Raw genomic sequence first — 15340 nt, 5'->3', positions numbered from 1 at the left:
ACAGAAAATATTTGTATTTGACGAGCCGATCCATATCACAAGGCTGTTAGAATCCACATAATGTTTACGCCTTGTCTGGAATTTCTCATGTCACTGGTCCAGATGTCGCCAACAACCAAAGAGTTTAACGAGATGGATATACGATATATCTACGCTGGCTGTATGTCGATCGCCAATTGTTATAAAAAAAAAAGCACCATTGGATCAATACTTACATTACTTTAATGGTTTACAATTTTCCCTGAAAATATTTTCATCTGATACAGAATTCTTGAAGGTTGAAATACACTTATGGTAAAGCGAGACCTTTCTAATTCGACACACACACACACTCTCTCTCTCTCTCTCTCTCATATTTTAACTATTTTGCAATCATTCGTGGAAAACGTTATTTAGACTGGTTTAAGATATCCTCCCTTTACAAAAAACATATCAATGCGTATGACACCACGAATCTTTCACGTCTTTTTGAGACAATGTGTACAGCTACGATACGTGTTTTAGCCCGTGTGATTTGAACATAATGTACCTGGGTAGTTACAATGCTCTGATAATTCTCATTAAAAAATATGATAACCATATATGTTTTGCGGTTATAGTAATTTATTTACCTACTGACCTACCGTCCCTACTCAGAATAGACAGGTAACGGGCACCTTTTGTGTACAATGAAAATCTTTGTTTTATTTACTTTCAAACAAACCCGTGTTGGAGTATGTTAACTGTTGTATGTTGACTAGCAATTCTAACCGAAAGTCTACTCGACCGTGACGACCAAGCTTTTATTTCCACCTATTTCAGGTTTTCGCCGAGATCAAGCCAAACTTATGTATCAAGGTTGATTTTAAATATTTGGATTATGTGCCATGTATATCTAACCATGTTTTCCATATACATTTGCACTGTTCTATAGCGTTTTCGTCAACTTTAAGTACTGAATTAAACACCACCCACACGTAATTTGGCGACAGTTGACACTCCTACCTAAGCACACCTGTTCCTGTGTACACGGTAACGCACTTGAAGACATGAAGGAAAAATATCGAGGTAAGTATACATTTTTTATATGTGTATAATCAAGTTTTCAAAGCTACATACATATGATTGAATTATTCATGTCAGAAAAAAACCCACAAAAACAAACAAACATGTCGTACATTCCTGTTGTGTAGTTACATTATATGACGAACGAATGACTCGTTAATGTATTTGGGCTGGAGAGCTGTGTATTTGGGGTGGAGAGCTATGTATTTGGGGTGGAGAGCTGTGTATATGATTGAGGGTGGACATGGGGGTGAACGAGATAGGAGGTGTGCGAGGACATGGGATGTAAAATATGATTTTATCAATCACGAACTACAAAGATTATCAGTATTTCAGGGTTTAATTAATTCATGGCAACATATTGTGACAAAGATGGCTTTCAGATTTGCCTATCTATATATTTCATGTGTCATACAAAAAGATCGATCGGCTAACCAGAAAGACATCCTTGTCACACAAGCGAACAGAAACCACTTAATCTTTTCACTTTTTTCCAATTGTTTCCATCCCCAGTAACCCGGGTGGACGTGGTGTTAGATTTATTAACACACATACAAATCACTAGTTTTATGCACGTGTGACTAAAAATATTGAAGTACTAAAAATTTGACAAGTGATCTAGAATTATTACAAAATGTAAGAACTCCAAATATGAGTAGGTGCTATACACCTGTAGGTATTCGTCTTGTGATTAATTGGCTGAAAGTAGACCGAAGGTAATTGTGATCCGCACTTCACTTTAATATGAATATTATACACGTCCTATATTTTGATCCCGATTGTATGTAAGGACTATATACAACTTACACGTATTTACGATATGTAATGTCAATGGAGGCAATAGCGTGAAAATAAATTTCTATGCGACTTGGTGCGGTGAACTAGCTGCTTGATTAGCAGAGGTGAGACGGCGGCCTTGGTCATTCATATCCACGGTTACACAGGGAAGCACCCAAGTAAAAAAATCGTATTGAATTAAAAAAAAAATATGAATATAGATTGTAAGCAAGGTCCGTGATAACATCGCGATTTAGTTGATTTTTGTTTCTGTGCCACGTGGAAAAAATATTTTAAGTTGTATAATAGAAGACTGATCATAAGGAGAGAGAAACATCTGGTGCAGATAGTAGCCATCCGAGAACGAAGAAAAAACAACTGATTCATGATGTTAATATATCATGTAATGATCTAAGACGAGGTAAATTGGCCGGGGATCCCTCTATCACAAGAGGAACATCATGGTACACAGCCATCAACTGAATTCTCGTAAGCATTTAATCCATACACACAGAAAAAACGAATATAGGATTTTAACGGTTATGGGTTTTTGATAATTTAGGATTTTCTCTAGCTGTATCCACCATCTACAAACCAAATCTTTAACTCATCCTTGGAATAAAGTCGTTACAAAATCGGAGGCTCAAGACAAGTTATTTGATTAATTGGAAAAGAAAACTAAATGTAAATTTAAAACCATTAAACTGGCGCGGGCTTCTTATTGAATTGAAACTACCGTAGGTAGGTAGGTAGGAAAGATTCCACGGGTGATGGTCAAACCTTTGGATTTCGAAGAACCAAAACATGTACGTCTAATGGTAGGTGCAATGTTCCGTGGTGTTTTAGTTATATTGCTATACAACATCAACAAAAATATCAAAATTTTCCAAACCACTCTGCACAATCCTTTGGAAAGCGATCCCATCACGTAAAAACCGATCCCCCTCTCTCTACTAACTAACGAATCTCCCGCGGTACCGCGCGTTACAGCCTACACCCGGTTTACTAGTAGTTGAATAAATATACTTATGTATCTATCTATTAAATGTTTAACAGCACAAGATTCGGGACGTTATTCCTAACTCTTCTCTACTATAATATTTTCATCCTTCCTGCCACGTCTGAAAGTCTGTCTCGACAATCTGTAAACATGTAAAGTGTAGATACGTAAACAGCGTAACGTGGAGTGTCTCACTCGCTATTACCTTACCTAAGTCAAGTGTATAGCTACGCGCCTGTTGTTTGTATATGGTGATATGCATAATATCAGTTCTGTGTAAGTTTGGTTTGCTAGACAACATTGGTAAATATTTTTTGACATCGTTTAATGAAAGTAAACGAAAATTAGTTAAATAGATTTTATTTCGTTATCTCGTGCTTCAGTGATTTATAGCAGACTTTGTAGATTTTTTAAAGTTACGAAATGTATACTACAACTATTAATGTGCAATTATATATTTCAACGAACATGAAGACATCTTATTAACTTGTGATGATCTATGGTCTGGTAAGATATCTTAATGTAATATTTCTGTTCGGTGTCTGGTTCTTGGTTGGCTTTTTTCCGTTTGATGTATTTTCATCAAGATTATGTGTAATGAAAATGCATCCATACATATCATAACATTTATTTTGGGAACTGCCTTTTTTTTTGTCGAATATAACCAAACCACAGACAATGGATGAAAAAGGTAAAAAAAAAAAAAATACTCGTGGTCTACTCGGAAATACCCTGAATATTGAAGCAAGGGTTAAGTGGTTTTATATATTACAGCGTGGTTACAGCGCACCACACTTAATCTGATATGTGTCTTTTTGTGCAATCAATAATGTTGGAACAGAGGCAGAATATGGCAAGCCAAACCTGGAAGTCTCAGCCATAACGACCGCTGTGTGTTACCTAGTGTTAGGGAAACATCTCTAGGTCATGTGTTCAAGAAATTAACACATTGTCATATATTGATTATTTTCGCCTCTGTCTTAATTTCACAAAACTATTGAAAACGATGAAATATTCTTTACGAAAATAGATCTATATTGTTTACTGAATGGAACTTATTTCGTCAACGGAAGAAAACAAATACGACAGCTTTAAAAAGACTGAATGAAAACTCCGACAATGGCCTTACGTTATGTGTTAGTCATATGTGTTTACAAATTTTTTACATGCCAGTATTTCTTTGTTATTTTATATGTGCACATGAAAAAAAACTTAGATCCGTAAATAGATCGTAATTTAGATTTCAAATTAATTTTCAAAAATGCAAAATATTTTCGTTTTTTTCCCTTCTTTACTGACGTTTTTAGTCCAGAAAGTGTAACTTTTAATTTAAATCTATTTATGAAATACGACGTGCGGAATTTTTGAGTGTTCAGAATTTAATCTATCAATACACAATGGTTTCCATGGTTGATTTCGATCAATAGTTTAATGTGTGTCATGTATTGGCATGTTCTTCAGGGATGTGTTCATTATTTACTATACAGGTGAGCAATGATAATATACACTACATATGTAGTCATGTACACAGACCTGTGTATAACGTGAACTTACAAACGTCATTATTTGTGTCGTAATATGGCGAGTGAAATGAGCTTCGCGACACAACATTCTTAATGCGAAGTGTTAAGGTGAAATTGAGTTTTTAAAATCACCAATGACAAATTTATTCTGAATCTTATTTCAGGTAACATGTAGTGTAAAAGAGAATAAAAAGAATATGGACTTATGAGGTTCGTGTGTGATATATGAATCCTGTTCCACATATATTTTCAAAAGTGATAAGAAATCGTCGTGAAACACTGACATACAAGAATCACACATGGAGAAACTGACGCTGTTATTTCTTGGATTGGCGCTTGTGGTGTACGTCCTGATAGGGGGTGCTGTCATGATGGCGCTAGAATCTTCCTACGAATCGGACACCAAGACAACCAGTAGATCCACATTCACCAACTTTTTAGGTAAGATGTCTGGTTATATAGTAGCTGATAATTGTCACATAGTCACAGCGATAGGGCAAAATAACGTTAAACGATATCGTTATTTCGTTGTGTGGCTTCAAAAACGTATTAGCGGGGCGGAGAGACGACAATGATAGTTAATTCGAGGCGAAATGGCACATGTCAGGCGCAATACATTCATCTGCTTTTTTAAACACACGAACGTTTTGATTTGTTCGGTTTTATTTTGGTATATTTTAGAAATGTGACTAGACTCTTTTTGAACGCCATCTTAATATCTCTCTGTATCTAAAGGTAAAGAACATTTTCATATATCTTGGTTAAGGTATCCATGGTGACATTGTCTCCTGAGATTATGAAAAATTTAAACTGGAAACGGGGCATTTCTCATTTGAGACATTACTTACTTGGATGGACCAAAGTTTACATGGCGGGTGTCGTCTATGGAGCAGAGGACGCTTACTCTTAGGGAACACCCGGTCTTATTCTCTTTGCAGGAGTCTCCGTGTAAAACTTTCTTTTGTTCATATACCCAAATAGCTTTATTAAATTTGACATTGGATTATGATTATGATTATGTTGTCATGTTGGTATTTTTTGTGTATTGTCACCATAAAATGATGAAAATTAACACGACGTCGTAGCTCTGATTTCCTGATGCCTAATGAAACACTCCAGTCTGATGTAAAAAGTTTGCTTCGTCATCGTTTAATAACTAGTAGCAAGGGGAACGCTTCATTTTCACATAAATCGAAATTATCGTAAGAAGTAAACAGGCTCAAATGATATCGTTTTAACAGATTACATCCATGTACTTCTGCTCCGGATTCAACTAAATATCAGTGTGAGCTAATATACCGATTGGTCTCAGTGTAACCAGCTTTGAAAACCAAACATTTGGATTTTAAGTCTTTTAAGTAAAGATCCCTGATGGTACATGTATCTGGCTATCAATATATGACATTGGTAGTTGCGAGGACATTAAATCTCGTCAAAACGATACTTCGGTTTGTATTACAATGAACGAAAGGCACATTTGCTTTCCAAATCTGTAATTCTTTTTTTCCCCAAACATTCTTTCAGTAATACATTCTTTGCTTTTTTAGCATCACAGACTTGTGTGACGTCCGCGGAACTGGAAACATTTGTGAGGGCAGTGATCACGGCATACGACCAAGGTATCATTGCCACCAATCAGACAGATAGCGCCTCGCTCTGGGACTATGGGAACTCTGTGTTTTTCGCCATGACAGCCGTCACTACTATTGGTAAGTTACTAGAGTAGTTCAGTTGGATGTTTAAATTTTTCTAGTCTTCAGGATTTTCCAAATGGAGCAATAGGGAAATCCCTGGATTAGGAGAAAATGTGAAAGGTACTAGGAGTTGTGGAATGGGGCATCATGATATCCCCTCATCCTCCTTCTCTCTTGAATGTCACTTAATGGCTGGTGTTAGATTAATAAATCCTAGTCAGAAATCTCTGTTATCATAGTAAAATATCGGTGAGTTCGAAATGAGAGCAGGTCGTTAAACTTATTATCAATAAATATAAAAATAAATTGTAACATTCGAAATTGATTTCGTTGTCGCAATCGCTTTTATATAGAACAAATCGAATTTAAATCCGTATGGCATTTAAAATAAACAACAATCATCCTTTAATTATTGATTTAGCACGTAGTCCTTGAGTCCACGGGAGTAAAAAATATTCTATTTATATATGTATATATAACATTGTAAATAAAAGATGCTGGTAATCAATAGCTGAGGGACGTGAGCTGACCGCAGTTAACATACACGGAATAAGGGTCTGTTTGACATTCATGTCTGATGATTGTACAAAAAAATGGATGTATTGGAAATTTCAAGGAGCATAAGAGAGAAGTAGCATTGTTTCTAGTTAAAAAATAAAAAAAGGAGTTGAGGATGACACGGACTCCCGTTAAAGTTGAAGGACTTTTTAAAGAGTTTAAAGCGTTGCTAAAATGGAGTGTAGAACATTGACTCTCGTTTAGGTTACTCAAATTGAGTGAAGAACATTGACTCGTCTAAAACTATAAACAACTTACAAATATTCTACATTCTTTGTAAACATGTTTCGTTAAACATAAATTGAATCTCATCGACTGGTGGCCAAACAGCGATTGCAATCTAGTCAAACATCATCAGTATTATAATGTGACTTCCACTCCAACGTAAAGTCAAGTGAAAAAGTCAAGAAACATAGCAACATGACAACATTATCATGCTCAAACTCGAATTCCATAAAACTAGGACAAACTATTAACAAAAGAAAGATTAACAAGTCAAAGGATAATAAGACCAGGTGTTCCGGAAGACCAAACGTCTTCTGCTTCATCGACGACACCCGTCATGTAAACCTTGGTCAATCCAAGTAAGTAATGTCACATTATCAAATGAGAACATGGTATACAATGTCGGAATCAAAAGGCAAACTAACGAGCATCAAATGAATCCAGCTTGAGATAGACACCCACTCAATCATAAATGTTTAATGTGTATATGTTTATTGCCAGTTCAGTTGCAGCGAGATTGGACACAAGCTTTTTCTTACCGATGAAACATCACTTTGAACTAATCTCACTCAATATGGCATATTTATGATGCTTAAGTATATTATCTATCTCTCATACAACCTCACTTACACACACACACCTTCGCACATTTTCACCCACAGAAATATTTCTATTTCCATAAAAGGGAGAATATCATTGTATAGCCACTGGGACAAAATCGATCGTTAGCTTTAAAAAGGTATAAACAAGAGGCCATCGATTTCTTATTGTAGAAGGAAAAGGATAGGTTATGTGATTGTGGTCTGTTATTGGGCAGGTTTCTACATTACATTGATTATTTCGATAATTAGGAGTAATGCCATTGTGTGTATCTTTCTTCGAAAAAATGAACAATTGGAGTTTTCGACGTGATCGCCATCGTCATAAAGTAAGATAAACAGAGTTAGTACAAGAATATGCACATGTGACAATGCGGGCAGTCTTTCTGCCTCAGTGATAGTACCGCCGTCTACAACCTCGCAGCAATATTCCAATATCATGAGAATTAAAAATATATAGGTTTACTCTATTTCATGTACGTCAAGTATGGATTTAACATAGGATAACTATGTTTAGCATCAATACAAAAGTCAAAGTTCATGTAGTTTTCAGCATTGAATACCGTCAAAACTAATGCATAATGCAGAATACAGTAATGACTCCAAGTCATTGTAGAATATAGCAATGATTCCCAGTCAAAGTCAATGTAGTATATAGCAATGATTCCCAGTCAATGTAATATATAGCAATGATTCCCAGTCAAAGTCAATGTAGTATATAGCAATGATTCCCAGTCAATGTAGTATATAGCAATGATTCCCAGTCAATGTAGTATATAGCAATGATTCACAGTCAAAGTCAATGTAATATATAGCAATGATTCCCAGTCAAAGCTTATGTTGAATGTAACACTGCCATTCATTTTAGTCTGGTATTGCCTAAACTGCAGTGTATTAACTACGAACCGGCAGAACGTCAATTTACACTTTAGCTGACCACGCACTTGTCAAAGGAATCATCTCATGATTTTCACGAGACCCCTAATTCAGCTATCTAAATAAAGTTTGATGTTGTTTCTGTTGAAGGTTACGGTAACCAGACTCCGGCCACGGTTGGGGGTCGCGCTTTCATTGTTGTTTTCGCCATCATCGGGATACCGCTGTGTGCATTGTTTCTGTCAGGAATAGGGGAAAAATTGGCGGGGCTTACAAAGTCGTTCCAGAAAAAGAAATTTTCTAAGAACCACGAAGTCGCCGAGCACCGTCTGAAGGCATTGCTCGTTCCTCTAACCGCTGTGCTTCTATTGCTGTTGATACCGGCCGCCATTTTCTCCGCCATTGAGGATTGGAATTATGGAGAGGCTTTGTATTACTGTGTTATCACCTTGACTACAATAGGATTCGGAGATTTTGTAATCGGTACGTATGATCAGTAGTAATATATCGTATCAAATCATAATGAGGTGGAGCAAATGAATATATGCATTTATAAACGTAGCCCAAGAAACGGGTCTATGTCCTATCGTAGCTGTTCAGACTGGTGATGGTGTTGTGACGCAGCGTTGCGCAACTCCTTCGGGAAGAGATGGCGGGTACCATTTTACTAGCGGACAGTCAACTCGTCATTTTATAATCACGATAGTTTCAAATTCAATTTGAACGCGTACGTCATGTGGCTTTGACCACACCAGACCAATTTTCATTATTATTAATTACGCTTTAACGTATCAATATTTGTATTAAACAATAGTATCACACAATCTTAAAATACTGTGCATCGAGTTGTGTCCCTTTATAGTGAGGTACAAAGGAATCGAGCACAATATGAGTAAATGGTTGTACAGAGCAAATCCTGTAAACTGACCTCGGAGTTATTGCAATATCGCGGCACAAAGACGCTGTCCGGTGCAATCATCAAGTAAGGTTCCGCAATTCATTTGTGGGGACGGTAACACATAAACGAATTGCCTGTGAGCCTGTCCAGCATGGGTTCTGTCTACTGTACATAATGCACCACAACTGTCACTAAAGTTGTAGATAAATGTGTTTCCTTTTCTTTCATGTAATCACTGGTTTTTATTTTTATTTTCCCGCCAACAGGTACCCAAGATTCCGGATACCGGATAGCATATCGTCTGCTCACGCTGATTTGGATAACTGTTGGACTAGCTTATGTAGCATCGATCATATCCCAAGCTCAAACGGCGTACTCAGAAATGACAGAAAAAGCCGAGTCAAAAATGAACAAAAAGAACAAAGAAGAGGGTAGCAAAACGAAGGTATCGGTAAGTGGAAATGTCACCGTAACGATTTTATATACCCAGTATCATTGACTGTAAAACCGATGCCATTTAAGTGGAAGAAAATAATTATCAATACATACATAATACATGTGTCCTGAACCTTTAACCCGATTCCTGTTTCAGATCGACAGTGATGACGCTGCAAATGGTGAAAAAGAGCCAAAATCAGGAACAGTTTGAAAACTAGCATGCCATTCAACTAGCATCACACAGCCGAAGAATCCGAGTGCCCTATCAAGGATTTATAAAGACTATGAATGTTATTTAAAATTATGTACTCTAGATTGGTTCGAGTTGGTTAAATTTTCCATCGGTAAGATTGGTCCTTTTGAATAGCCATTTTCCGTCATTACATGACACAGGACCAACTGATTTACAATAGAAGACTTACTGGTAGCTTCTACTCTGAGTGTGCAGTCAAGTGGAACAGTTCGGTCCGTGTATTTCAAACCAAAGACCTTTCGTTAGCTAGGTACTCTGTCACAACAGTGCTGTTTTTGTAGTGGACATTTTTCAGATATTCCATTGAGAGTGTTTTAACTATATTTCTGCTTGCAGGCTTAATGCTTAGTTTGGAAACTCACGATGACGGGACAAGAAAAGACACCAAATAATTAAATATTTATTTACATAAATCATTGGAATATTATATGTTTAAATACATTGATCATTTATCCAACAGCATTATAAACTAGAATGATCATTGTATGACCAGGTGTATGCTTAATTTAGTCGCGATGCATAGCAAGCTTATGTATGTATTGACCTATTTTATCAAATTAAAGCACTACACATCTCATATAATATAGGACTTCCTTGTAATATTTACATGGTCCAGAATGATATAAGAGAAAATTAACGGATCTGATTATCTGAAGGATGTCTTCATCACAGAAAAATATCAAAAGCAGTTAACAGAAACTACATATCTGTGTTGCGTCTATGAAAGGGCGTTTATAGAAAAAATATAAACTACATCAAAGTTTACTCAACTATCTGATACTTCAGCTCAAGGTTCTTAAACTTTCCCGGATCAAAGGAGATACATGTTCTTTGTAAATGTTTTGTCCACGTGTTCTTTGCCTTCATCCCGTAGAATCAGATTTCTTGCCTTTCACTGACGTTAAATTGTTGGTAAATGATTTTCAAATGCTCTAATCTTTTGTGTAATGTCTGAAAGATGATTGCGTTTAGTAATTTTTAACGTTTTCTTCACCACCGTTTTAATGTTGTAGACAAGCAGGACATTCGAAAGACCAAGATCATCGTGCTAGGAATTGTGTCGAAGTGTTGTTGATAATAATCTCTTTCTGTTATTTCCTCGGTTTGTAAAGAAATACATAGACGTATTTTTTCAACAGCTATGTATAATTGTCCATTATTTTCATGGCCTAACCACATTTGTGATAAGAAATCGTACATGCTAGTCTCAATTTCTAGTCCTCTGTTATAAACTGAAGTCAGTTTCGTGTTTAGTGAGAGAGGAAATTCTGGGCCGCAACATAACGAATTTGGTATCCAATGTATTCTCATATACACTACCAATTTATCTTGCGTTAAATAACGCAATTTTAACGTCAAACTAACTTGAAACGAGCACGTACGTTAAAGTTTAACGTTATCTTAACGTGAGATAATCCCTTTTAACGTCAAAAGAACGTTGAAGTTTTTAAACGTTAATATAGCGTTTTGAAAATATCTTAACGTTATTTAAAAGTTGAAATATCTGAGATGGGAAAATTATTAATGTTAAAAATACCGTTGTATTGACGTTGAAATGACATGAAAGTAATGCTATTTTAGCGTTGACATAACGTTATGAAATATTGTCTGTGTACACGTATTGATTATAGGCATTTAAGTAATTTCACAAAGACTTTCCATGATGTTATGTATCTTCAAGATTGTCACGACAATTTAACAAGTTCCAAGCACATGCATTTGTATTCTCAGAAGTAATTTTCCATCGTCTGCTTTAAACAATGTACAATGCGTGGCCTCTCTATTGTCTCCCCGTCCCCAGTCGGCCTTTAGAGAGGTACGTTGACACATTGTTGACAAACCTGTCCGTGTTGTTGAAATATGAACGCAGATGATATTCGCACAGTTTTTGTATCTCACAAGGTTTAGTATGTGTGTGTGTTTTGAATTCTCTTAGGTGTCGTCACCGTATATTGCAGCATTTGTTTTCTAATTACAATAAACTTTAGATATCGGATTTATATTTCAGAAATGAGTATATTGGAGAAATTTCGGTAAGAAATGTCTTATTTTTCATCAACAGTATCTTTTACAGTTTGTGAAACAATCGTTAACGCAAGAAAATTGTTCAGCATTTCTTATATGTACTGGATCTCCGTGCTTGATAAATATATATGTATCATTCGTACGAACGTTGACATCGGCATCACATAAGGGCTTGAAAGCATTAAACCGTTATAGAGGACTAAATGATATATATACCTACCAGTAGGATAGATGTCCTCCCATGGTTGAAAGTAAGTACACGTGTTAAGACCTGTATTCCATATATAACAACGGCGTACACCTGACCCACTCTCGACAGATGTATTTCTCTATTTATACGCGATTTTGTCAAAGATTTTACAAGGATATTTTAACGAACATTTTGCTTAATCACTCAATTTAATTTTCACATACATGTATACACTCACCTTGCAATTTGGGTTTGATTTCTAACTTTCTCTTTCGTAAAAATGGCGCCAATTTCCCTAGCTTTGATATTCAATAACTAGGGACAAGTGACATGGTCACTTTAAAAATTCCATTTTAAATAGTTTGTGTTATATGAAGATGTCATATGTCAGGTTTTCAATCTGATCACAGGTAACTGGTACACTTTTGCCAACCATGTTTAAGGACCTCGATGCCTTAATGAAGTCATTTTTTATCATGACCGTTTAGAAAGTTCTCCACTGCATGTATGGCGTCATCATTTGACCGAAAGGCGGTACTGGAAATGACCCTTTTTCAATTTTGGAAATCGATGAAAGTCTGATGGAGCAAGATCGGACGAATAAGGCGGATGCTCAATAAATTCAAAGCCACAATCGTTAATGGCAGCCATGGCAATGGCAGACTTGTGAACTGATGCACTGTTCTGGTGACAACACCCCCTGACTGTTTTTCCCTAATTACCTAAGAAATGATGCATATTATGTGCCATTGAATTTGTGTCCCTTTTTGCAGATAATCTATCATCAAAATACCATCATCATCATCATCATCATCCCAGAAAATCGTGGCTATAACCTTTCCAGCTGATGGAACAGTCTTTGCCTTCTTTGGCGGGGGTGAACAAGGGTGCTTCCATTGTTTAAACTAATGTTTGGCTTCTTGGTTGAATGTTCGACCTACGTTTCATCCATAGTCACAAACCTCTGCAGAAAATAAGCAGAATCTGCCACTGAAGGATTCAGATTAACCATCTCCCATAAGAAGGGAATGTACCTGTTCCCGTAAAAGCACAACTGTACTGGCTATATATCTCTCTGTAACTCGTCTGTCAGCTGTAACAATATCATATACTGTATTGGCCATTTCTTGGGCTGCAACAGTGACAGGCCTTCCAGGACGGGCATCATCCCTAAGGCTCTGTCTGCCACGCCTAAATTCCGTCACCCACCTTTTCACTGTAGCATATGAAGGGGTATCATTCCCTTGTGTTGCTACCATATCAGTATGTATATGCTTAGGTGCTAGACCTTTCTTATGCAAATACTGAATAACCGCTTTTCGGCAATTTTGTCCATTTTGCAAAAGTCACATGCCTTATTTACTTTAGAGTGCTACCTCTATGACATATACTGACCAAATGACACCAGTCTTTCGGTACACAGCCTTACAGTGACAGGGAATCATAGAGCTGAAACAGGACATCCCTGCTTAACTTCTTCAATACAAAGCTTACAACTTATCAAGCACCCCTCATAGTTTACCTTGCAGCTTGGTGATAACAGTTCATATTCTCTGTATTATTTTTCTTGAAAATATCACGCAGTTCTTTCTTTTCCTAAGATATAGACAATAAATGCAGGTGTTTTTGTATATGATTTTATATTCAACAGGAAAGGCCTTGACACAACTGACCATACACATGGAATGTTACATAACAGAAAACGGTGTTATACACTTACACACATGATGATATTATACCAGTCTACTAGGACTTTGCATAAATTTCTGACCCATGGTCCATATATATATTATAGCCACTATTAAACATGGTCTTTGGGTTGGTAGTTTGTGTAAAGTCCCTGTATACCAGTTCTGTATCAATTCACGAAACTAATAATAGGGTATGCAACATTAGAACAATTTCTGAGTGGAAGAAATATCCCATTACCCTTCAAAATCATAGTTATAAAGACTTCAACAAATGTCAAATTCAATTATCATCTCAATGCTGATATGAAAAATAATGCATTATTTCAAATGTAATCTTTGACAATCAAATCTGTCTTGATCATTCCGATCTCCCAGTGTTACTGCCCTTTTTTTCATTCCGTCAATATGGTATAGAGCCGACAGGTGCCAAGAATGTCTCTTGATAAGTCCATAAAAAAGAAGTGATGGTGGGATAATTTTGTTTTAAGGAAAAATGTTCAGATCTGTTCTCATATTAATTCCAAATGATAATTTAATTTCTCTGACTACTCTACCTTAACCTGATTATATTAATCATAATTAGACATAAACCTCAAATAAAGTAAGTCGGAAGAAATAACTATTTAGGTTAGTGAAAATCTAACTACATGTCAACAGAAGGCAACAGCTGTTCCATCACAGCAAAACAAGCATTGATAAACCAAAACAAAAATTGTATAAAAGACACACAAATGTATATAACTTTTCAATACAAATTTATAATGAAATACAGTTTTAAATACTCCTTTTTTGGTATTATCAGTAATGCTAATAATCTCAGAGGAAAGTTAAGATACATGTTTGTGAATTACCGGTAAAACAAGGCAAGCAGACTACTGCAAACCTCAGTGACTTGAAGTCCACAGCAGTGTCTATAATGCATGTATCTATCTAGTGCATAAATATCATCCATGTGGATTTTTCTGTGAACCATTTTCCCCACAAGAATGTATATACATTACACACACCCATCATGTAAAAGAGTGCCATTAGAGTTTACTGGCAGAGTCAATTGATAAAGACGCCAAACTGGTGGTTAGCTATACTCATAAAACTAATTATAATCTTTGGTCTTATTACTAGTTAAGAATCCAACCAGGAATTCTTTACTAATTGATGGATAAACTTTATCATATATATATATATCATTGTATACATTAAACCAAGTCATACAGTGTCAACTTTCTGGTGAAAGAGAAACCAATATCTGGAGCAAACTAACCCTTCCAAGACACTGCTTCCTGGTGATTTCTGATTCCGTCTTTAATTTCCTAAACACAGAGCTCTTTTAATTCTAAGCCACATATGTATTCATGCTATATGAGGGGGTACATTTCTTCTTTCTTTTACTGACCCCCAAATTACTTTCTATAATGCTGAGTTCAACATTAAAATCTACAGATTTCACTTGTCTAGGAACAAGTAACTTGTAAAAAAAATATTGTTTGCTTTATAGTCCTGTATTAGCCATACTTAATATAGTTGCATATTTACAATGATATTTATATTT

The 15340-nt window shown here is 36.0% G+C and overlaps 1 protein-coding gene across 1 annotated transcript; it reads left to right on the top strand.

Moving 5' to 3' along the window:
• Window positions 1–4643: 4643 nt before the first annotated feature.
• Window positions 4644–9856, top strand: LOC132558394 (potassium channel subfamily K member 2-like). The gene is made up of 5 exons (XM_060222946.1): window positions 4644–4785; window positions 5892–6053; window positions 8447–8779; window positions 9461–9645; window positions 9787–9856. The coding sequence occupies exons 1-5, from the start codon at window positions 4644–4646 to the stop codon at window positions 9841–9843; spliced, it is 879 nt and encodes a 292-aa protein (XP_060078929.1). The 3' UTR covers window positions 9844–9856.
• The last annotated feature ends 5484 nt before the right edge of the window (window positions 9857–15340 follow it).

Source organism: Ylistrum balloti, unplaced genomic scaffold (assembly GCF_031769215.1).
Source record: "Ylistrum balloti isolate Yb309-2 unplaced genomic scaffold, AGI_CSIRO_Ybal_v1 Utg370788, whole genome shotgun sequence".
In the NCBI taxonomy this organism is placed as follows: Eukaryota; Metazoa; Mollusca; class Bivalvia; order Pectinida; family Pectinidae; genus Ylistrum; species Ylistrum balloti.
This window is presented reverse-complemented; position numbering and strand designations above follow the sequence as displayed.

What these genes read in the sequence shown, in the direction of transcription:
- LOC132558394 (XM_060222946.1), top strand. Translation starts at nt 4,644, where the DNA reads ATGGAGAAACTGACGCTGTTATTTCTTGGATTGGCGCTTGTGGTGTAC. An exon ending in CACATTCACCAACTTTTTAG is followed by an intron (nt 4,786 to 5,891) that starts GTAAGATGTCTG and finishes TTGCTTTTTTAG; the next exon opens with CATCACAGACTTGTGTGACG. An exon ending in GACAGCCGTCACTACTATTG is followed by an intron (nt 6,054 to 8,446) that starts GTAAGTTACTAG and finishes TTTCTGTTGAAG; the next exon opens with GTTACGGTAACCAGACTCCG.